Source organism: Dermacentor albipictus, chromosome 5 (assembly GCF_038994185.2).
Source record: "Dermacentor albipictus isolate Rhodes 1998 colony chromosome 5, USDA_Dalb.pri_finalv2, whole genome shotgun sequence".
In the NCBI taxonomy this organism is placed as follows: Eukaryota; Metazoa; Arthropoda; class Arachnida; order Ixodida; family Ixodidae; genus Dermacentor; species Dermacentor albipictus.
The window spans coordinates 32,336,174-32,361,073 of NC_091825.1; the positions used below are offsets into that span (position 1 = coordinate 32,336,174).

Below are 24,900 nucleotides of genomic sequence, written 5' to 3' on the forward strand. Positions count from 1 at the left end.
CACGAAGGAGTACATGTCACGCCAGTAAAACCTGCGCGAAGTCGGGCGTGCATCGTGATCACACCCGCATGTGCACACTGTGGGTCAGGGTGGAAGGCCGAACCTATTTCATCACGGAAATGTCGACGAGTAACCAGCAACCACTGGCGGCCGTCAGACACGTAGTTCCGACAATAAAGGAGGTCATCCCCCATTTCGAAGTGAGAAGTTTCACGGCGCAGAGCTCGAGAAGGAGGGAGAGGTCGACGGGTTTGAAAGGAAGCGGAGAGGAGTGCAAATTCAGGCATCCTTGCGCTGCCCCGAGCTATGTTGCAGCCTGCTGAAAGTACCTCGTCATTGGCACGCAGGCAGGCAGTGCTTTCGATTAACATGGGCGAACGGGAAATCGCCTCGGCATTGGTGTGGTGGTGGCCAGATTTGTAGACAACGCGCACGTCGAAATCTTGCAACCGCAAAGCCGAGCGAGCTAATCGACCTTGGGGTTCCTTCAACGAGGACATCCAAAGAAGCGCATGGTGGACTGTAATTACGCAGAAGGGGTGGTCATACAGGTAGGGTCAAAATTTACCAAGTCCCCAGATTTTGGCCAAACGTTCTTTCTCCGTAACGGAATTATTTATCCCTGCTTTGTTGAGGGTGTGGTTTGCGTATGCAACGAGGTACTCGTCGAATTCAGATTTGCGCTGCGCGAGCCAGCGCCAAATCCAACATCGCTGTCGTTGGTGTGCACTTCGGTCGGAGCTGTAGGGCCAAAGTGGCGCAATATGGGCGGCGAGGTTAGTAGACGGCGCAACTCTTCGAAGGCATTTTCACAAGCGGGCGACCAGGCGTAATTGCTCGAGTCACTCTGTAGAAGCTGGTTCAAGGGAATGGTGATGGAGGCAAAATTCCGAATGAAGCGTCGAAAGTAAGAGCAGACGCTAAGCAACCTGCAAAGTTCTTTTAAGGAGGAAGGTTTGGGAAAATCAGCAACTGCGCGGAGCATGGCGGCTTCAAGAAGAACACCGCCTTTAGATACTACATGGCCAAGGATGGTGAGCCAGCTAGCGCCAAATGGCATCACTTCAGGTTGAGCTGAAGGTCGGCGTCAGATAAGTACTGTAACACTTCCTCTAGGCTACACGGATGGGTGGGAATGCAAAGGCACGTCTTCCACTTGAGACCACGCAAAAGGTTGTTCATCACGAACGCAAATGTTGCAGGGGCTTAGCAAAGCCGGCAAGAAAACGAAATTCATATAGTTAATCTGGTGTTACAAATGCCAGTTTAGGTTGGTTTTCTGGTGTCATCGGAACTTGCCAATAGCCGCTAAGCAAGTCGATAGAAGAGAATAACTCCGCACCTTGGAGGCAGTCAACGGTAGCGTGCATTCCGGCTAGAGGGTAACTATTTCCACGAGTTATTTTGTTAACACGAAAGTAATCGACGCACAATTGAATCGGTCCATCCTTCTTAACAAGAACAACTGAATATTCCCAGGGGCTATCCGAACGCTGGATGACGCCGCGCTTGGGCATGTCAGCTACTTGGTCGTCGATAACACGGCGTTCTGTCGCGGATGCACGATATGGTCTTTGCCCTGGTGGCACAATGGTACCCGAGTCGATGCGATGACGAAGACTTGACGTGTGGCGCAACGACACATGCTGGCAGTCGAAAGAAGAACGGAACTTGTCGAGGAGACGTAGAAGCTGGGCGCGCCGTGAAACAACGTTTTGGCGATGGAGCTATTTAGGAGATCGGGCGAAGTTGGCTCTTGAGCGGGGTTGCCGGCCAGCCCGGATACCTCATGAGTGGTTATGGAACCAGTTGGAATGTCAGTGATGGTAGTAGGGTCGACACAGTGGACGCGGCCAGCACACTCCCCCTAAAACAAAGTGAAGGGGCAAGATAATTGGTTGGAGACGAGCACTCTGCTGTCGCCGGCACGAACTTCTAAAAGACCGAAATACAGCGGGGAACATTTGCGACGGACAGAAATGGCAGATGGCATAAAAAGCTCGCTTGTATCAGCAACAATGTTGCATGACACCGTGGCAAGGGCAGAGAAGTGCGGTGGGATCGCGGCGTCTTGGGCAACAAATACTTTATTTTCCGCTGCGCAAGCGTCAGGGAGAGGGGCGTCACAAAGCATTTGAAATTCCACTTCAGCGCGAGAACAACCGATGACGGATTTAATTAGAAGAAAGTCCCAGCCCAATATAAGATCGTGAAAACAAGAATAGAGCACCAAGAATTGACGACGTAGAGCAAACCGTTAATCACAACGCAAGCACTGCACATAGCCACAGGCGTGATAAGGTCTACGCTGGCAGTACGAAGGGATAAGTTTGTCGGCGGCGTCATAACTTTTCTGAGCAAACGGCAAAGCGTGGCGCTAATAACTGAAACTGCGGCACCAGTGTCGACGAGGGCGAGTGCAGCGGCGCCATCCACATATACGCCAATAACATCAGTCGGAGAAGAACGAAGGCTTGGTCTTTTCACGGATGACGCAGTTTCTGCCTCTGGAACTGCGACGATTAGGTTTCCTGCTCCGGTGTAGAGGTATGACGACGCATCGGCGAAAGCGAGCGGCGTCTAGGCGGTGGCGAAAGGTGGTCGGACTATGAAGACATCTGGCCGGCGTTACGAGATGCATAGGACGACACGGATGGTGAAGCATATGGAGCAGGGTCGAAGCTATGGCGGTAAGCTGGTGCGCGGCGACGGCAAAATGGTTCGACGTGGCCACGTACACCACACACAAAACACATTGGCCGGTGTCGGGAGTGCGCCATTAACCACTGCTGCGTGGGTGCCTCGGCTGAACGAAGTGAGGAGCTGCATACAGTGGCAAGGCTGATGGGAATGGCGCAACGGTCTGAGGTTGTGGCTGTGGGAGAGCCTCGGCATAGCTGAGTGGTGCGTTGACCTAGGTATAGGCAACGGGAGTGGGTGCCAGCGGAGTCTCGCGGACACTAGGCAGAGCTGCACAAACTCGCTCCTGTATGACGTCGCGAAGCTTGGCACGCAAAGTAGAGAATGGTTGTAGAATCGACATTTGGGCGAGTTAGTGCTGGTTGAACATTTTGAAGGGGCAGCGCAAGACGACAAAGACAAAAGGCAGGAAATTCACAGGACAGAGGATGGTTTCCCGCAGTGAACAGCAGCGAGAGCTGGCGAGCGACCTTGGCACGAACGAGCTTCTTTACCCGGCAAGGCACTGAGTCAATGTCACGAGCGGTGGCCACGCTCAAGAAAGTTTCGTTGGACACAGATGAGCGCTGCGTACGAAGACGCTAGCGACGGAGCTCGTCGAAATTCTGGCAGAGCTGAATGACTTCAGAAACAGTGCCAGGATTTTTTTGACTTGGCAGTATATGGCGGATGGCGGAGGCAGACGCACCTTGTCTGCCTGCGCCATCGTTGGGTTGACACACCAACGGAGATCGACGGCGTCCTCTATGTAGCTGGTGGACGTTTCACCAGTTTGCTGCATGGGATCGGCTTCGGAGGCATTTTTCAGCGTGATGCTTGCGCATGCCCGTGCGGCCAAAAATGTATGCGATGCTGGTTTTGAAGCTAGCCCATATTGGAAATCGGCTTTGTGGCTTTCAAACCACAGCTTGACAGCGCCCCGTAAACAGAAGATCGCGCTGTTGAGCTACCGGAGATCATCTCATTTGTTGGTGGTGCTCGGTCTTTCCTACGATTCCAGCCAATCTTCAACGACTTTCTCATCGGTACCGCTGAAGATGTCACAATCTCGCTGACGCTGGACACCGGCACATACGACGGCTGGCGAAACCGGTGGAGATGTCTCACCAGTGTTGTCAGGCATGACAGGCAGCAGAGTGTGGCTACGTAATTTCAGATTGGTCGAAAACCGTAGAAACCTCAACCAAAATCTGAAGCGAAGAAACGGACAGGACACGAGGCCAGCAGGCCGCGTTTTAGCCAAAGCAGCCCAGGCAATCTCGAGCTCGCGCCTCCCCAGAGTACTAGCGATGTGGCTCGTTATATATATATATATATATATATATATATATATATATATATATATATATTCTAAAGGTGTTTATTTGGCAGAGCTCGGGAGCAGCGCAACGTCGACGGGCAGGGCAGTCAGAGCTTCCAAGCACGAGAGCCGTTGCTGAGCAGGAGCGCTCGACCCACTAGCGTTTAGAGCCAGTAGCGCTGAACCCACTAGCGTCTCTTCTAAAAACTCTTCGCTACAACCACCCCCCGGGAGCGAGAAGGGAGCCGTCCGGCGACCTAACAGTTCGTCACGATGAGCGGGTCGTAGTAAGGCTTTAAACGGTCGACATGGACAAGGTCGCGTCCCCGGCGGCGCATGTCTTCAGATGGCTCAACTGGTTCGATGACATAGTTTACAGGAGATGCGCGTTCGAGAACACGATAAGGGCCTTCATACTTAGGGACCAGTTTTGATGAGAGGCCAGGGGCAGTTAAAGGGACTGAGAGCCACACGAGCGCTCCCGGATCGAAGGTGACCGTGGCAGTGGCGTCACCGCGAGTGCTCCTCTGGCGCTCTTGAACATCAGAAGTAAAGGCCCGTGCGAGGTCACGGCAGTCTTCTGCATATCGGACCGTGTCAGAAATAGGGGCGTACTCGGATGCATCCGGCCGGTACGGAAGAATGGTGTCGATGGTGTGCGAAGGGTGTCGACCATACAGCAAGAAATAGGGTGAAAATCCAGTGGTGCTCTGCGTAGCGGTATTATACGCATAGGTGACGAATGGCAGAATGGCGTCCCAGTTCGTGTGGTCGGAGGCAACGTACATTGAAAGCATGTCGCCGAGCGTACGGTTGAAGCGTTCTGTGAGGCCATTCGTTTGAGGGTGGTACGCCGTAGTTGTGCGATGAACAACGTGGCACTCTTTGAGAATCGCTTCAACTACTTCCGACAGGAAGACGCGTCCGCGATCGCTGAGCAATTCTTGAGGTAGACCATGCCGCAGAATGAATCGGCGAAGCAGGAATGATGCAACATCGCGCGCTGTAGCTGCGGGGAGAGCGGCGGTTTCGGCGTATCGTGTCAGGTGATCTACGGCCACAATGGCCCAGCGGTTACCAGCCGACGCCAGGGGAAGTGGTCCATACAAATCGATGCCAACGCGCCCGAACGGTTGGGTAGGGCAGGGTAGAGGCTGCAGGCCAGCTGGCGAGAGGTGGGGTGAAGATTTTCGGCGCTGGCAGTCGGGGCATGAACGAACAAACTTTTGAATGTAGTTGTACATTCCTCGCCAGTAATAGCGTCGTCGGAGGCGCTGGTAGGTTTTGAAAAGTCCCGAATGCGCACACTGTGGATCAGAGTGGAACGATGCGCAGATTTCAGAACGCAGGCTTCGAGGTACAACTAATAACCACTGGCGGCCGTCAGAGGTGTAATTGCGTCGATGAAGCAGGTCGTCGCGAATGGCGAAATGGCGAGCTTGACGGCGCAATGCACGAGTGGTTGGCTGCGATGACGGATCAGCAAGGCAGTCTAAGATGGAGGCAATCCAGGGGTCCTTGCGCTGCTCAGAAGCGATGGTCCCAATGTCGACGGAAGAAACGTCAAGCTGGGATATTGCGCAACAGGCATTGTCGTCTGGCAAGGGAGAACGTGAGAGGGCGTCAGCATCAGCATGCTGGCGTCCGTTGCGGTACAGTACGCGGATATCGCAATCCTGTAAGCGAAGCGCCCAGCGGGCGAGACGGCCTGAGGCATCCTTCAATGACGACAGCCAGCATAGTGCATGGTGGTCCGTGACGACATCAAATTGGCGACCATACAAATAGGGCCGGAACTTGGTAAGCGCCCAGATGATCGCCAGGCATTCTTTTTCCGTGACGGTGTAATTGGTCTCGGCTTTAGTAAGCATACGGCTTGCGTATGCCACAACATATTCAGGAAACCCTTCTTTGCGCTGTGCTAAGACAGCGCCGAGGCCAGCACCGCTGGCATCTGTGTGTACCTCAATAGGTGCCGTTGGATCGTAGTGGCGCAAAATGGGAGGAGACGTCAGCAAACGACGGAGCTTAGTGAACGCCTCGTCGCACTCGGACGACCACGAATGGAGAGGTCCGTTGCTGCCAAGGAGCTTCGTCAGGGGTGATATGACGGCGGCGAAATTGCGAATGAAGCGCCGGAAGTAGGAACACAAACCTACAAAACTGCGCAATTCTTTGACGGACGTCGGTTTAGGAAATTCAGCTACGGCACGAAATTTGGCTGGATCGGGGAGGATTCCATCCTTCGAGACGACATAGCCTAGTATCATAAGCTGCCGCGCTGCAAATCGGCACTTCTTTAGGTTCAGTTGAAGGCCAGCGTTCGCTAAGCAAGTCAAAACATGCCGTAGACGTTGAAGGTGCGTGGTGAAGTCAGAGGCAAAAACAACAACGTCGTCGAGATAACACAAGCAGGTGTGCCACTTCAAACCGCGGAGGACTGTGTCCATCATGCGTTCAAAAGTTGCTGGCGCATTACAAAGTCCAAACGGCATGACGTTAAATTCGTATAGGCCGTCGGGTGTGACAAAGGCTGTCTTCGGCCTATCGACGTCAGCCATGGGTACTTGCCAATAGCCGGAGCGTAAATCTAGAGATGAAAAGAATTCTGCTCCTTGTAGGCTATCGATGGCGTCATCAATTCGCGGCAGCGGGTATACATCTTTGCGAGTGATCTTGTTGAGGCGGCGATAGTCTACACAGAACCGTATCGAGCCGTCTTTTTTCGTAACAAGGACGACAGGGGATGCCCATGGACTGTTCGAGGGTCGGATCACTTCGCGGCGAAGCATATCGTCCACTTGCTCATTAATCACACGACGTTCCGTCGCAGAGACGCGATATGGTCGTTGCCGCAATGGTGGTTGGGAGCCAGTGTCAATATGGTGCGTGACAGCAGACGCCCGGCCCAAGGAAGGTTGCTCGACATCAAAAGAAGAACGAAATTCTTCTAAGATGCGCAGAAGCTGCGAACGCTGAGGTGGGGTGAGGCCATCGGCAATAGATGAATCGAACACACCTGTGGGCAAAGGGTCGGACGTCGACAGAGAACCGAGCGTGTTGTAACTGGCGCAGGACGTGTCTTCGGGAACATCCGTAATTTGTACGGCGTCGAGCACTTCTACGTGGCCAAGACATTCGCCTTGAAGCAGCATCACAGGGTATGAGAAGGGGTTACATACAAAAATAGCTGTGGAGCCCTGTTTGACGTTCACAGTCGCAAAAGGCAGCAGCAGACGTTTTCGAGTGTAAAAGCGGCCCGACGGAGAAAGTAGTGCGATGGCGTCAGAGAGGCTGTTGCACTGCATTGACACAATCACTGACGAGTTGGCAGGAACGTTTGTGTCGTGCCTGACGAGTAGTTTGTTCGCAAAAGGAGCATTATCGGCAAGCGTCATATCTGCTATCGGCGACAGTTCTAGTTCGGCCCGTGCGCAATGAATGACGGCATCGTGGCGGGCGAGAAAGTCCCACCCCAGGATAACTTCGTGGGAGCACGAGGAAATCACAATAAATTCGACGGCGTATACAACGTCCTCGATGAGAACACGAGCGGTGCACGCCGCAATCGGGTGAATACGCTGTGCGCCTGCTGTGCGGAGGGCGAATCCACCAATGGGCGTCGTAACCTTTCGAAGGAAGCGACAAAGCTTTGCGTCCATAACTGATACAGCGGCTCCGGTATCCACGAGGGCAGATGTGCGCACACCGTCAACTAACACGTCTATCGCATTGGTCGGGCTACGTTGAGGACTTGCGCGTTTCGACGGCGTCGCAGCCCTTGCCTCATGGACTGCGACGATTAGTTTTCCTCATCCCGAGCTTCGGGACGAGGCCGCATCGGTGATGGGGAGCGTCGGCGTGGAGAAGTTGAGCGGCGGATGTTAGCGGACCGGCGGAATGGTGGTGACGCAGCCCGAGGTTCGTCATCGTAATAAGGGCGCGGAGAACTCGCCATAGAACTTGGCCCATAAGGTGTAGCGCTAGGCGACTGCACGCGACTACAGTAGCGTGCGACGTGGCCTGCATAGCCGCACGCAAAACATATTGGTCGATTGTCCGCTGTACGCCACCGAGTCGTTGCGGGAGGTCCCATCCATGTGGAAGGACGCGTTGGACGTGGCGCCTGGTGAAGTGATTGCATAGCCGGCTGTTGTCGGGGCATAGCGAGGACTTCGGCGTACGTGAGAGGTCCCCGTTGATGGAGTGGTTGAGGCTGGGTGACGACTTCCGCGTAGCTGAGTGGCGCAGCCGTCGGCATCTGTTGGGGCCTGGCCATGACTTCGGCGTAGCTGTGAGGCGCAGCCGCAGGAACACGCTGCTGGTGCTCAGGCAAAACCTCGTGCAGTTCTTGCGCTATGACGCGGCGAAGCGGAGGCGCAAAACTTGGCGTAGGCGTGTGTACCGAATGCGGCTGTGCAAAATCCATCAACGAGAGTTGCCGGGCAACTTCCTCGCGGACGAACGCCTTCATTTCTGCGAGCAACGCTGCCTGGTTGGACATGGCAGACAAACCAGCGAGGTGTTCGTCACGTGGTAGAGATCGACGGGTCAGTGACCGCTGCCTGCGGAGTTCTTCATAGCTCTGGCACAGTGTGACAATTTCAGCCACAGAGCGTGGACTTTTGGCCAGCAGCATGTTAAAGGCGTCGTCTTCTATGCCCTTGAGTATGTTTCGGATGCGATCAGACTCCGCCATGGTCGAATCGACTTTCCTGCATAGATCCAGGACATCTTCGATATAGCTGGTGAACGTTTCGCCTGGCTGTTGAGCTCGTTCTCGCAAACGTTGCTCGGCACGCAGCTTGCGAACAGCAGGGCGCCCAAACACATCGGCGAGGGAAGTCTTAAATTCCGACCATGTCTGGAACTCTGCTTGGTGGTTGTTATACCACAGGCTGGCCACTCCAGCGAGGTAGAACAGAACATGGCTCAATTTGGCTGCTTCATCCCACTTGTTATGGTCGCCTACTCTGTCGTACGCCGTGAGCCATTCGTCCACGTCAGTGTCGTCCGCTCCAGTGTAGATAGGAGGGTCGCGATGACGAGGCACCCCGGGACACGCAGTGGGCGCAGGAGGAGGCGTTTGCTGGGAGGCGTCTTGGGGCATGGTAGATGGTATGGTACGGGACCGGAGTTCCAGGATGATCGTCTGAGGTCACCCCGCACACTCCACCAATTCTAAAGGTGTTTATTTGGCAGAGCTCGGGAGCAGCGCAACGTCGACGGGCAGGGCAGTCAGAGCTTCCAAGCACGAGAGCCGTTGCTGAGCAGGAGCGCTCGACCCACTAGCGTTTAGAGCCAGTAGCGCTGAACCCACTAGCGTCTCTTCTAAAAACTCTTCGCTACAATATATATATATAATTATGGCTGAGGAAATCACGCTGCCCCGGTAGTACAATGAAGAAAAAGGGTACGACGTACGTTCAATAAGCACAGTATGTTTGAATGACGTTTCGGCTGGTGGACCGGCCTTTGTCAATGTAGTGTCGCGTGTTTTGACAAAGGCTGGTCCACCAGCCGAAACGTCAGTCGAATATACTGTGCTTATTGAACGTACGTCGTACTCTTCTTCATTATATATGTGTATATGTGTATATATACCGCACTTTCGCGATTCGAAGCACCCCCCGATTCTAAGCACCCCCCCCCCTATATTTTCGCGAGAAAATTGGGAAAAAAGTTTGCATGCGAATCTAAGCACCCCCCTATTTGCTAGGAAGAGCGCGTAGCCAAGCGCGCTTGCTCACTCTGTCATCGAGCCGGAGCCGTCGGAGTACCGAGGTGGCACTGCAGCCGCGACGCGAGTACGCCGTACAGCCGGACTGTACGGCTGTACGGCGAAAGCTGCAGAAAGCGTACCCATCAACCATCGCAAAGTGGATTTCGGACGCTTGGAAGCGGGTCCAAGTGGACGTTGTGGTCAAATCACCTAAGAAGTGCTCGATCACAAACCACTTCGACGGAACGGAAGACGACCTCCTGTGGGATACCGAGAACGGTGGTTAGAGCGGTGCGACGATCTCGAATGGCAGTGATAGTGACTGAGCATCCGACACAAGCGGTGGGTTCACACTCTGCACCATTTTTTCTTTTAAATGTTTGCAAAATAAAATCTTATTTCACGCAACCGTCTCGTCATGATGTCGCAGCGAAAAGAGGGAGGGGGGGGAGTAATTCTAGATTTTTCGAATCTAAGCACCCCCTCACTTTGGGCATCGCTATCGTGAAAGAAAGGGGGTGCTTAGAATCGAGTAAATACGGTGTGTATATATATATATATATATATATATATATATATATATATATATATATATATATATATATATATATATATATATATATATATATATATATATATATATATAGACATTTCGGCTCATGATAAAGACTCTTGGCGGTCTAAAGTGGTCCGGTACACCCTACTACCGTGTCACCACTAGAACTTCAGTTGTTGTTGGCCGTTTTGCCTCACAAATTATTTTTGTTCTCTTATTCTCATCACAAAATTTGGGCGTTCAAACGGTAGAAACTTAGGAAAGGCGCTTTTCTTTCTTTCCCCCCATCCCTAGTGCAGCGTACGCGTAACCGAATAAATCTCTTACTTCTTTGTTGGTGCTGCCGACGCTCTTAGAAAATTACACCCTTTGGGGCTTATCTTGTTCCCACAACGATAATCGTCATGAGTTTTGACAGCATTTCCTTTTTTTAACGCAGCAAGCCCAGTACTTCCAAGTCCCGAATGGCTCGCGCGTTATCAGCATGACACAGCATTGTCGATAGGAAAGTAGGAAGCGCCGAGTTTTCAAGAAAAGAAACGCAAGCCAGGAACATGACGATTACTGTTTCCAACATACATACATTAACGGAGCCGAATTAGCTGAGGTTAAGGAATATAAATACCTAGGAATTCATCGCGCACATGATTTGAACTGGTTGGTACATGTCGACAACATCTGTAATAAGGCCATGTGCACACTTTGGTCGTTACGAGGAAAACTTCACGACGCCACACCAGAGGTAAAAACAATGGCCTACAAAATGACTGTACTTCCTGTACTGACTTATGCAAGCCATGTTCGGGAGCCGTACACTCAACAGAACGCACTAAAATGTGAGCGCGTACAAAACAGGGCCTTGAGGTTTATTTTTAACACATACGCTAGAACCCAGTCCGTCACCGAACTTAGAAATAGAGCTGGCCCCATGACTGTCAAGCAAAAAATGCAGCTTCACAGACTTACATTCTCTTTTCACGTATTAAGCGGAGACTATAAAGTAGACTTACAAAACACATCACATTAGAGAGACCTGCTAACCCCAGAACAAAGCATCCAAAACATATTAAACCACCTAAATATAGAACAGAATCCTTCAAAAATTCCTTCCTGGTTCGAAGCATAGACGATTGGAACAACTTGCCACATGATATAGTAGAATGTACTGATTTACAATCTTTTCTAAAGGCTGTTACCAATTGTTTGTGAACGGTTGAGAATACGTTTTATTGTTAGCTGTTTGTCGGTTGCAGTTGTTTGGGCGCGTTAATTTTTGTTGACCCATATAGTGCTATAACTTACTCATTGTAACTCATGTTGTTTGTTGCTTCATATTTGTTTATATGATGTGCCTTCCTAGCCTGATTGCTTTGTATTGAATTGTTTAAACATCTACTATGTCTAGTTTAATGACAGCAATGTAACCGCAACTCCTGTCTTGGCTTGTGCTGACAGTATGAATAAATAAATAAATAAATAAATACATACATCATCATCATCATCAGCCTGGTTACGCCCACTGCAGGGCACAGGCCTCTCCCATACTTCTCCAACAACCCCGGTCATGTACTAATTGTGGTCATGCTGTCCCTGCAAACTTCTTATACTCATCCGCCCACCTAACTTTCTGCCGCCTCCTGCTACGCTTCCCTTCCCTTGGAATCCAGTCCGTAACCCTTAATCACCATCGGTCATTTTCCCTCCTCATTACATCTCCTGCTCATGCCCATTTCTTTTTCTTGATTTCAACTAAGATGTCATTAACTCGCGTTTGTTCCCTCACCCAATCTGCTCTTTTCTTATCCCTTAATGTTACACCCATCATTCTTCTTTCCATAGTTCGTTGCGTCGCCCTTAATTTAAGTAGAACCCTTTTCGTAAGCCTCCAGGTTTCTGCCCCGTAGGTGAGTACTGGTAAGACACAGCTATTATACACTCTTCTCTTGTGGGATAATGGCAACCTGCTGTTCATGATCTGAGAATGCCTGCCAAACGCACCCCAGCCCATTCTTATTCTTCTGATTATTTCCGTCTCATGATCCGGATCCGCCGTCACTACCAGCCCTAAGTAGATGTATTCCCTCACCACTTCCAGTGCCTCTCTACCTATTGTAAATTGCTGTTCTCTTCCGAGACGGTTAAACATTACTTTAGTTTTCTGCAGATTAATTTTTAGACCCACTCTTCTGCTTTGCCTCTCCAGGTCTTTGAGCATGCATTGCAATTGGTCCCCTGAGTTACTAAGCAAGGCAATATCATCAGCGAATCGCAAGTTACTAAGGTATTCTCCGTTAACTTTTATCCCCAATTCTTCCCAATCCAAGTCTCTGAATACCTCCTGTAAACACGCTGTGAATAGCATTGGAGAGATCGTATCTCCCTGCCTGACGCCTTTCTTTATTGGGATTTTGTTGCTTTCCTTATGGAGGACTATGGTGGCTGTGGAGCCGCTATACATATCTTTCAGTATTTTTACATACGGTTCGTCTACACCCTGCTTCCGTAATGCTTCAATGACTGCTGAGGTTTCGACAGAATCAAACGCTTTCTCGTAATCAATGAAATCTATATATAAGGGTTGGTTATATTCCGCACATTTCTCTATCACTTGATTGATAGTGTGAATATGGTCTATTGTTGAGTAGCCTTTACGGAATCCTGCCTGGTCCTTTGGTTTACAGAAGTCTAAGGTGTTCCTGATTCTATTTGCGATTACCTTAGTAAATAGTTTGTAGGCAACTGACAGTAAGCTGATCGGTCTATAATTTTTCAAGTCTTTGGCGTCCCCTTTCTTATGGATTAGGATTGTGTTAGCGTTCTTCCAAGATTCCGGTACGCTCGAGGTCATGAGGCATTGCGTATACAGGCTGGCCAGTTTCTCTAGAACAATCTGCCCACCATCCTTCAACAAATCTGTTCTTACCTGATCCTCCCCAGCTGCCTTCCCCATTTGCATAACTCCCAAGGCTTTCTTTACGTCCTCCGGCGTTACCTGTGGGATTTCGAATTCCTCCAGACTATTCTCTCTTCCATTATCGTCGTGGGTGCCACTGGTACTGTATAAATCTCTATAGAACTCCTCAGCAACTTGAACTATCTCATACATGTTGGTAATGATATTGCCGGCTTTGTCTCTTAACGCATACATCTGATTCTTTCCAATTCCTAGTTTCTTCTTCACTGCTTTTAGGCTTCCTCCATTCCTGAGAGCATGTTCAATTCTATCCATATTATACTTCGTTATGTCTGCTGTCTTACGCTTGTTGATTAACTTCGAAAGTTCTGCCAGTTCTATTCTAGCTGTAGGGTTAGAAGCTTTCATACATTGCCGTTTCTTGATCAGATCTTTCGTCTCCTGCGATAGCTTACTGGTATCCTGTCTAACGGAGTTACCGCCGACTTCTATTGCACACTCCTTAATGATGCCCACAAGATTGTCGTTCATTGCTTCAACACTACGGTCCTCTTCCTGAGTCAAAGCCGAATACCTCTTCTGGAGCTTGATCTGGAATTCCTCTATTTTCCCTCTTACGGCTAACTCACTGATCGGCTTCTTTTGAACTACTTTCTTCCGTTCCCTTCTCAGGTCTAGGCTAATTCGAGTTCTTACCATCCTATGGTCACTGCGGCGCACCTTGCTGAGCACGTCCACATCTTGTATGATTGCAGGGTTACCGCAGAGTATGAAGTCTATTTCATTTCTAGTCTCGCCGTTCGGGCTTCTCCACGTCCACTTTGGGCTATCGCGTTTGCGGAAGAAGGTATTCATTATCCGCATATTATTCTGCTCCGCAAACTCTACTAATAACTCTCCCCTGGCTATTCCTAGTGCCTATGCCATATTCCCCCACTGCCTTGTCTCCAGCCTGCTTCTTGCCTACCTTGGCATTGAAGTCGCCCATTAGTATAGTGCATTTTGTTTTCACTCTACCCATCACCGATTCCACGTCTTCATAGAAGCTTTCGACTTCCGGGTCATCATGACTGGATGTAGGGGCGTAGACCTGTACAACCTTCATTTCGTACCTCTTATTAAGTTTCACAACAAGACCTGACACCCTCTCGTTAGTGTTATAGAATTCCTGTATGCTACCAGCTATATTCTTATTAATCAGGAATCCAACTCCAAGTTTTCGTCTCTCCGCTAAGCCCCGGTAGCACAGGACTTGCCCGCTTTTTAGCACTGTATGTGCTTCTTTTGGCCTCCTAATTTCACTGAGCCCTATGATATCCCATTTACTGCCCTCTATTTCCTCCAATAGCACTGCTTGACTCGTCTCACTAGATAACGTTCTAGCGTTAAACGTTGCCAGGTTCATATTCCAATGGCGGCCTGTCGGGAGCCAGGAATTCATAACACCCCCTGCTGCGTCGCAGGTCTGACCGCCGCCGTGGTCAGTTGCTTCGCAGCTGCTGGAGACTGAGGGCCGGAGTTTGATTGTTGTGTTACATACGTACATACATACATACATACATACATACATACATACATACATACATACATACATACATACATACATACATACATACATACATACATACATACATACATACATACATACATACATACATACAGACATACATACATACATACATACATACATACATACATACATACATACATACATACATACATACATACATACATACATACATACATACATACATACATACATACATACATACATACATACATACATACATACATACATACATACATACGCACATACATACATATTTATTTCAGCAGCTCACAACATGTTACATATTTCGTGCCCACATAATCGCAACTCGCTTGATGGTGGGTCATGGCAGACAGGAGGCGTTAGCTCGCTCCTTTGAGGGCAGAAGTACAACATATATAAAAGGACACTAATCTTTTGCTGCATTAATAGCGAATAAAGAAAACGTCGGTTTAATTTTTGGCTTGATTGCTCTCCCGTTATTTCTTCGGTATCTGGTAAAAAAATTTAAAGAAACATACCTAAAATGAACACATTTTCATTGTTTACGAGACAAGAGTGAAATTAATGATAGCAACACTTACATTAAAAACACAATACCAACAAATATTCTAGCCGGAAAGCAATTATGCTTTAATTTGTGGTTTGGCTTCGTTTCGTGAATGCTGTCGAATGATTTCTTTGGTCAACTGGTTAAATTAAAAAGGAGCGTAAAATTCTCGACGATTTTTACCGTAGTTCCTATATATGTGCAGTAACTTTTAAAGGTATGTTTGACTTAGCATTTTAGGTTTACTCTTTAGTAGATTGTGAAGATTCGAGAAAATATCGCGCAGAAGTACCGCTTGGAAAAACAGATCCGGAAAGGTTTCGACACCTGTAATATTATTTCTTGCGTTATCGTCTGAACAATCATAAGCAGTACCATACGATGTGCTTGAAAATATCTTAATATCTTTTCCTCTCGATCGACTTTCATCTGTACCCAGGAACCATAAACAGAAATACCATACCTGAGCACAGACTGGCCCAGAGCACTAAAAGCTAACTTTCGAAACTTAAAATGGGTGTTAAATTTAAGCGTGTGTAACTATGCTGCCAGTGTTCGTAAACGTTTCATTACGTAGTCAATGGGAACATCCCACAGCATACGATCGTCCATATTAACTCCAAGGTACTTAACAGAAGGAGGTAACGGCACACACACGCAAGAGCAAGATAGAGCAAGATAAACACTGAGAACCATGCAATTTAATGAGCAGGTCTAGGTTAACAGTCTTATGAGTATTTCTAAAACATATCAAGGTAGCTTTTTCATTGTTTAAATATATTTGGTTACCATTTACCAATCAACCACACATATTGTGTCCTTTTGAAGTAGTTTTACGGCCGCTGAATACGATTCGTGTGATATAAGTCGTGTAACGTCATCAGCATTGAAGCGGTATGAGCCTTCGAATAGAAGATGAAGAAGCGCGGGAACCGGGAGGACAGAAGAAGAGAAGAGGGAAGTGAGAAATAAATGTAGACGAGATGGACGCCAGTTCCACAGCAACGCTTTAAGTCTACTGTGTCCTTTAACTAGGAACGCTACAATATTTTGGCGCAGCCGACAACTGACTCCAACATGTGGGTGACATTTTTCCTCGAGGAGACCTCCGCAGAGAAGATCATCTTTTCGAGATACCAAGCTCAAGACGAACCAGCGGTGGAACTACCTCGCGAACTTAACTCGGCAGACCTCGTGAACCTGGTTTTAGAGAAGGCTTCCATAGACATTGCTGAACTACGTCGGAAGGGTGCGGTGAAAGTGAACTTGCGTCTGGCGATCTTCGACGAATTAGTTCTTGAACCCATGCGTCGAAAGGACACTGCATCACGGTCTTCGACAGAAGAGGTGAGCCTCGTTTTGAAAGCTCTTCAGCTACAACAAGAACAGATGGCGCAACAAAACCAACTGGTGACGTCACTTATAAGCTCTCTAAACGCTGAGAAGCCGGCGACTAAATTTGTCGAACCCGATACTTTCGACGGCAAGTCTTCAAGCCCAGAAAGTTGGCTTGAATTCTATGAATATGCCGCTGGGAAGAACAAATGGCACTCTAATGAGGACAAAATTACCAACATGCGTAGTTATTTAAGAGGTGTTGCACGTAAGTGGTACGATCTGCACATTATTGAAGATGTTGGCAACTCTTGGCACCAGTGGAAGGAAAAATTCTTGAAGACATTCCGAAGCAACCCAGTGCAAAGATGGGACGCCGCGCTCAATTTCAAATTCACGCAGGGCTCCCCCGTCGAGTATTTCTTTGAAAAACGCCGCCTTTTAAAGCTGGCCGAGCCTATGCCTCCTCCTTCTGCCATAGTAGCTCTAATAATGCACGGATTGCCCGCGGAAGTCCTGAAGATAGCGCAAGCACGATCACCTAAAACTATAGACGGGCTCTTGGAGTGCCTTCACGACATACCATCTACTTCAGACGAAAATATAACCGCTGGCTCAACCAGTCGCTTCAGACGGACCGGCGCGGATTGGTCAAGCCGTAATCCGCGAGAACCGAGCCGCCTTGCAGGCAGTACAGAGAGCTTGGGTTGGCGTGCTCCCAGAGGTCGAGTGAATAACGTCGACAACGACCCTGTCCCCATACTTTCAGACGCTCAAGAGTCTCCGACAACAAAAAACTAATAAACAAGGGTGATCAGTCCGACCCGATGACCACAACTGAGACTGTTTATTTAACTTGCTCTAGCTTACTTCACATTCCTGTCAAAGTGGGAAATAGACATATGATGGCTTTGGTTGACAGCGGTGCTTCTGTGTCTATAATAAATGCCAAGCTGGTAGATTCGAGTCACCTGCATAGTGGAAGAGTACTACGGCTGCAAGGGTACGATGGAAAAGTGACAATGCATAATCAGTGGGCCTCAGTCAACATCGAGTTCCAAGGTCATGAAATAGAGAGTGACGTACTGGTGATAACGGGGGTGACGTACGACTTTCTGCTATCCAGACCAGACATAAAGAAACTAAAAATCAACGTATATTGGGACGATGCAGTTTTAGTGGAAGGACTATCAAGGGAAGAGACACAGCAAGATAGAAAAGATAACCTGCGAATTGTCAAGTGCGCGGAAGATATTGCAACGACCTACCCTGAACTGGTATGCGTAGGAAGCTATCCACAAGAGATGAAGTCGCACAAGGTGCCTTTCGAACTAACTGACAAGACCGTCATCCGAAAATCACCTTATAACATGTCACGAGAACGTAAGATATGGTTGAAGAAAGAATTGCAGGAGATGCTAGACGCCGATATAATCCGGCCTTCGGTGTCACCCTTCGCTTCTCCCATAACTATTGCGCCGAAGGAAGATGGAACTTTCCGACTGTGCACAGATTACAGGGTTCTCAATCGCCAAACAGACCTTATACCATTTCCCATGCCGAAGATAGACACGATTATAGATGAGACAGGTGGTTGCCGGATTTTTTCACGCATTGACTTGTGCAAAGGTTTCTGGCAGATCCCGCTAACCGAAGAAACAAAAATGTACACTGCTTTTATCACGCCCTTTGATCTGTACGAGTATAACCGGCTTCCTTTCGGCTGGAAAAACTCGCCAGCATGGTTCCAGAAGATTATGAACGAAGTCCTGAAGCCTTTTCTGGGTGTCTTTTGTAACGTGTACATAGACGATATTATCGTCTTCTCCAAAACAGAGGCTGAACATCAGGAACACCTTTCTCAGGTATTAAATGCCTTGAGCTTGGCACAACTCAAGGTTAATTTTAAGAAAAGTGCATTCTTTCAAAGAAAAGTTGTGTTTCTTGGAAGAGTATTTGATGGGACTACCAAAAGCACGAAACAAGAGTCCGTCGAGAGAATATCCCAACTGGTTAAACCGTATGACGTCCACTCATTGCGTGCATTTTTGGGATTAGCAGGACATTTCAGACCTTTCATAAAAGACTTTGCTATAAAAACAAGATGCCTCACGCGCCTAACGCAGAAAGAAGTTCCATTTGAGTGGGATGAGGAATGTGAGAGAGTCTACCGTGATCTGGTGCACAGAATCTCTGCTGACCCTATTCTACGCATACCAGATTTCACTTTACCCTTTGAACTGAATACCGACGCCTCACATTATGGAACAGGTGCAGTCTTGTACCAGAAATGTCCAGAAGCATCCGGCCGAGAAAAGCGACATGTAGTAGGCTACTACAGCTACACCCTCAAGCCACCTGAAGTCAACTACACCACTACTGAAAAGGAAGCTCTTGCTGTCCTTAAAGCAATTCAGTACTTCCGTACGTACCTAGAAGGTGCGAAGTTTACTTTGTTCACGGATCACCAGGCACTCACTCATCTCTTGAATATGACCCAACCTAAGGGACGTATCGCCAGATGGGTGAACTACTTGCAGCAGTTTGATTTCACCATCTCCCACAGACCTGGACCCCTTTTGACTGATGCAGATGCATTGTCTCGACTGATGATACAGGCCAATAAAGAACAATCGGAAGAAATCAATGAAGTAAAATTGTGGGAAGGCACTGAACAATTAATTTTTATGGCAGGTCGCTATCAAGTCCCGCCAACGCTGGTTCCCAAGGTGCTTTATTTGTACCACGATAGCCCAGAATCTGGAGGACACGACGGATTTTGGCGCACATACAACAAGCTAGTCAAGAGATTTACGTGGCCTCACATGAAAGAAGACGTCAATCAATACGTTCGTTCATGCCACATTTGTCAAGTCAACAAAGTGAAATACAAGCAGCCTACAGACGCCATGATAATACCTTGCCACTCGAACGTGCCTTTTGAAGTTATACACCTGGATTTTGCCGAGCTAAATAAGAAACGAGAAGGAGTCCGAAAAACGCAAGCTTTTCTTCTGGCCATAGATGAGTGCACCAGGATGGTCGCGGCACGGGCAGGACAAGAAGATGCGAATAGTGTCATCGCCCTCCTCAAACGGGATATGTTTAGGACAACCAGAAAGATCGTATGTGACAACGGACCAGCGTTCAAGAGTGAAAAATTAGCAAGATGGGCTCGAGACCACAATATATCAATCAAATTCTGTGCACCATACCATCCCGCGGCGAATGGGCTTGCAGAGCGTGCTATACGAGATGTGAAGCAATACATCAGGATGTACGATAGTTTCCCTGGTGGATGGAAATGCTCTTTAGAAGCAGCTGTAAGACACCACAATCGCTCCTACACCAGTGGCTTGGGATGCAGCCCGCAGTTCGCTTCTTCAGGAGAGACCCCTATTCTTCAAGCGGACCTTGAACTGGGGCTGTTAGACAATCTCAAGATCGTCGAGGAAAGGAAACAAAAATCACAGGAGGAGAGGTACCGTAAACGAATGAAAAAAAATTTTGACAAGAGACATTGCTCAGCTATCCCAGACATTCAAGTCACCGACCTCATCCTAGTTAGGAAAGGAGTAAGAGAATCCAGTGCCAAATTTTATGGTCCTTACTCTGTGACAAAGACAGCCACTCAGAAAGGAATATTGAAGACTGTGTGGTACATTGGTGAACGGGGCTCAGTTGAATGTGCTTCGATTGGAAACGTTTTCAAGTATTACCCCAGGAGGGGTTAGCAAAAGAAACCTGGAAGGGTGAAGCGGTATGAGCCTTCGAATAGAAGATGAAGAAGCGCGGGAACCGGGAGGACAGAAGAAGAGAAGAGGGAAGTGAGAAATAAATGTAGACGAGATGGACGCCAGTTCCACAGCAACGCTTTAAGTCTACTGTGTCCTTTAACTAGGAACGCTACATTGAAAGCTCGCAGCATTCAGTTGTATGTTGGCTATATCATTTACGCAAATGTTAAATAAAAAAGGTCCCGAAACAGACCCTTGAGGTACACCATATCTACTTGATGTAAACTCACCATATGTATCTTTTATAGAAACAACATGCAGACGGTTTGACAAATAATTCGAAAATAATTTCGAATAACGACCTCGGGAACCAACACTTTCTAGCTTGATAACATGATGTTGTATTATATCGTTTTGAACGCTCTTGTCAAATCTAAGAAAAGCCCAAGCATAACACAATATTTATCAATATCTTTACATATAAAATCGTTACATTCTTCAAGTAGGTCAATTTCAATTCGACTACGTGTAAAACCGTATTGGGAAGAGGTCAGAGTATCAAATTTATCGCAAAAGGATATCATGCAAGTGTAAAGAAATTTATCCATTATACGCGTCAACACATTGATATTGATATTGGTCTATAACCATTCTCATCTAGTTTACTTCCTTTTTCATAAATTCGTCTAATTACTCAGTTCTTTAAACATATAGGGATTATACTAGTTTCGAAATAACCATTCAAGATGAACAGAAGTGCGTTTTGCAGATGAAAGAAGTTGTACTTTGTCTCGGGCTCTTATTCGGTCATAACATGGGGGATTATTGAGTGGAAATGCATTAATCAACTCCCACAGGTACCTTGTTATAATGGATGGTAGAAAGTAGAGTTTGGAATCACGTGTTGTTGGACACCCTAAAGGGTGCAATGTTTTACGAGTGTAGCATACAATTTCATTGCATTGCTACTACGATACCTTGATCTGGGTACTTACAAATTGTATTTACTCTATTCATACAAATTACGCGCCTTATCTAAATGTGGCGTCTATTGCTTGCCTTGTGCAGCCTCGAGGGCTACCCTCAGTTCTTGATGACGCTGTTCCTCGCTGGATTAGAGTTTCCGGTGAGTGCTATAATCTGTCATTGGCGCAGCGGGATAGCAAGTCTGTGGTACTACTGTGCGCGAGGTAGCGGGATTGATAAACGGTTGCATTGGTAAGTTTCGACGCGACCGCAACAAGGAAATTATTTGTATACGAAGGCGTCCTGATATCAAAAATTTGATGGCATCTTCTGTTGTCTGGAGCGAAGATGGACCAAGAAAATTAAGGACATTGAGCGGAATGAACTCTGAAGGGAGGTGTGGTGACGGCCAGGTCGGTTGGACCATTTCAGTGTATAGACTCCGAGGCTTCCGGGGCAGTGCATAGGCTCCGAAGAGATAGAGAAGATAATGGCTCGTTCTGCAAGCGGTGCTCGCATTCTCCCTGGCACTGATCGCAACAGGCTACGACAAAACAGAATAAAAGCATGAATGTTTCGTAGGGTACGGAAAACATTGATACGTATTTTCTTTCCTTTAAAACTTCATTTCTGTCGGCGTCCTCCTCATCTTTCGTCCTTATAAGGACCCACTGTGAGCAATTAAAACACCACAGCCGCGACTGTGCGAAGTTCAAGGCTCCGCTGCTAAAGAGACATCATAATTTGTTTCGTCACTGACTGCGTGTGGTCTTAAATGTCACCGCTTTATACAGGCTGTGATAGGCAGCGGTCAGGTGTGTTGTTTTTTCTGTAGTTTGTGGCAGGTATGCGTTTCTGCTGTCCTTCAAACAACAATATACTGGGCCTAATTCTCCGAAACTAAACAGATCGGCCACCGTTAAGCGCGAAGTCAGCGCCGGTAATGCCTCTTCCCAGGCTGTTCGCGCAGCTTACCGCAGGGATAGCGCATTGATGCATGCAATTGCACGCGACGGTATGATAGATTTGGCACCACATCGCATATGCACCCCAAGCGGTCGTGTTGCAAGCCTGGATACCATAGCCTGCGCACTCGTCCGGTCGCCAGTATCTGGTGAGTGGACGACGGGTACTCGACGCGCCTGGCAGAGCTAAGAACAGTGAATTCTGCCCCTGGTGGAGCAGCGCGATCGCCTAACGGGTCAAGTGTAAGTGCCCTGAGGCTATCAACCTTTTTAATAATGGCAATATTTATGCGCGCGCACATGGCAACATTATGTTTCCGCCACCATCGTAAGGAATATACGTGAGTGTGAGCCCAAGATGAGCGTAGAAAAGTTGTTCGTGGGATACAGGCGCTATGCTACAGATTCCATTTAACGGACTGCAGGGCCCTCAAGTACACTAAGTGGATTCCCCTCATAGCCTCTAAAACAAGCTTCGTTTCCCGCATTGAAATGGGTAAAACACCTTGGCATGTTCCAGCGCCTGCACAATGAACGCGTCGTTAACTACAACAAAGCAGAAGCAGCGATGCAGGGAGGCCTTGACTACAGGAGCTACAACTTCTTTGTTATCTTTAAGTCATTCAGGATTCTGTCAAAGCAAACTATTAGGAAAAGAGCCATGTAAACAGAGGAGTGCAGCATGCTGCGATATCTTATGTGCTGGTGTGCGCGATCCTGCAAGATCACAGTACAGCGAAAGTGTGGCCTCGCAAAATCAAGCGTATTCGATCACATGATTGGTTCAGCTTCTCGCAGTCACCGCTACCCGGCATCTTATCCTTTCCCCTAGGAAGGTGACTGTTGTCGCTTACACGGCTTGGGCAAATGCCGCAGATGATTACTACAATGTAGTAGCTCATATTGGCCAAAAACGCATAACTGGACGTGTATGCTGTTCACATTATTTTAGATATATCGGAGGGGCTTGCAATTCAAGCTTCTGCATTTACCTGTTACGATTATTGTGAAACAAGGGCGAACGGTCTACACGCCTATTTCGCGGCCGAATTCACATGTGATCTTGGTGCACTTGCCAGCATTACGGCTCAAACTATCCGTGCAGACACCAGCGTGTCGGCACGTCGGCATGTCGAATTTCGTTAGAGAAACAGTCACGAAAGAACTTCGCTGGAGCCCATCTCGGGACGATTGTCGATGGTACTGCATTTAGCACTGAATAAATATAGCGAAACAACGCATTGCCACCGTAGAAACGAGTTTTGTATTAGGCGTTTATTGCAGTGGGATTCCTCTTTCGCGCGTCCTTAAGAACAGCCAGTGCCATCTAGTGCCACCATCACGAAGCCTGCGCATTGCCTCCAAAATACATGGCGCACCCGTGCGGGTCACGGGTGCGTCACGTCACGCAAACGGTCTTCTTTCTCACGAATCTTTCTGGACAAGCTGCACCATGTTGTGACATTGCCGGGAAGTTTGCGCGTGGCTTCCGCGACGAGAACTATGGCGCGCTGGTGCCTGCGAACGCTGAGCATTGTTCCCTCCTGTTACACTGGCTAACCTCCCTGTCTTTCCTCCTCTTTTGTCTCTCTCTCTCTCTCAGTGACCCAATTGGCGAGCAGTAGATTAAAGAGTGGCACATACCAAGTGCAGTCATGGAGCAGCTCATGAAAGTGTTGACGTGAAAGGCTCTCATTGAAAAGCGATACATACCCAGTGCATTTGTGACACAGCCTGCTAAAGCGGCGGGTCGCCGTCTGTGAGGAAGCCTTGTGACCTGGGTTGGATTCTGCACAGCATCGGATAAATTTAAGGGATCTTTTTCCTCAATGTTGCGCGGCACATTCTTAGTGACACATTCCTGGTTACCCCAGATGGCGTCAAAGACGTTCTTTAAAGAGCACCACACACCTACTGTAGCATACCCAGTGACCCAAGTTGCCATGAAGTAGGCTAAGTGGGGACCAGCAAAGACCGAGTCGACCATACCCAGTGATCCAAGTCGGCGTCGCATAATTTATTCGAACAGCGGTACCTACCAAGTCCAGCATCTTAGCCATGCCAGCGTGAAAGACGTTCGTTGAACAGTGGCACAGGTGTACACATTGCTAGATAATCAGTGACCGAAGTTGGTTGGACGGTTGGTTTCAAACCCTGTTCCCTCATCCCAGCAGCCCGATGCGCTACCCATCTGACCACGGACTGCTCAGTGACCCACGTCGGTGGGAAAGCGGTTACACGCAAACATACATAGATACAAACAGCTGGCCCTCGGAAAGTGCGTGAAGTACGCTAAGAATGCTAACGCACCAAAATGAGTCTGGTGGCCACATGTCGCCAACCTCCCAATAAGTGGGTGCCCTTGCAAGGGTCTCGAACTCCCGTAGTTTCCGAGCGTGTGGCCGGGTGGGCGCTTGCACGTATTACGCCAGTAGGCACCCGGCAGTAGCACTGATCTGCCTTCCATAGCAGCGGCGGATGCTCGGCTACTTCACCGAAACTGTGTACAAGGGGCGCCCAGACACCCTGTCAAAGATCTATAGGGCCAGTTTTCAACATGAAAGCTTATAAACAGCCAAGTACCCTGTCGTAGTAGATCACTATCC

The 24,900-nt window shown here is 48.4% G+C and overlaps 1 protein-coding gene across 1 annotated transcript in view; it reads left to right on the forward strand.

Moving 5' to 3' along the window:
- Positions 1 to 24,900, forward strand: part of LOC135908075 (glutathione S-transferase 3, mitochondrial-like) — a 56,928-nt gene that overhangs the window by 19,714 nt on the left and 12,314 nt on the right. The window contains exon 4 of the mRNA XM_065439811.1: positions 21,432 to 21,489. Within this exon, the coding sequence (XP_065295883.1) occupies positions 21,432 to 21,489 (58 nt within the window). The remainder of the gene's footprint in view (positions 1 to 21,431; positions 21,490 to 24,900) is intronic.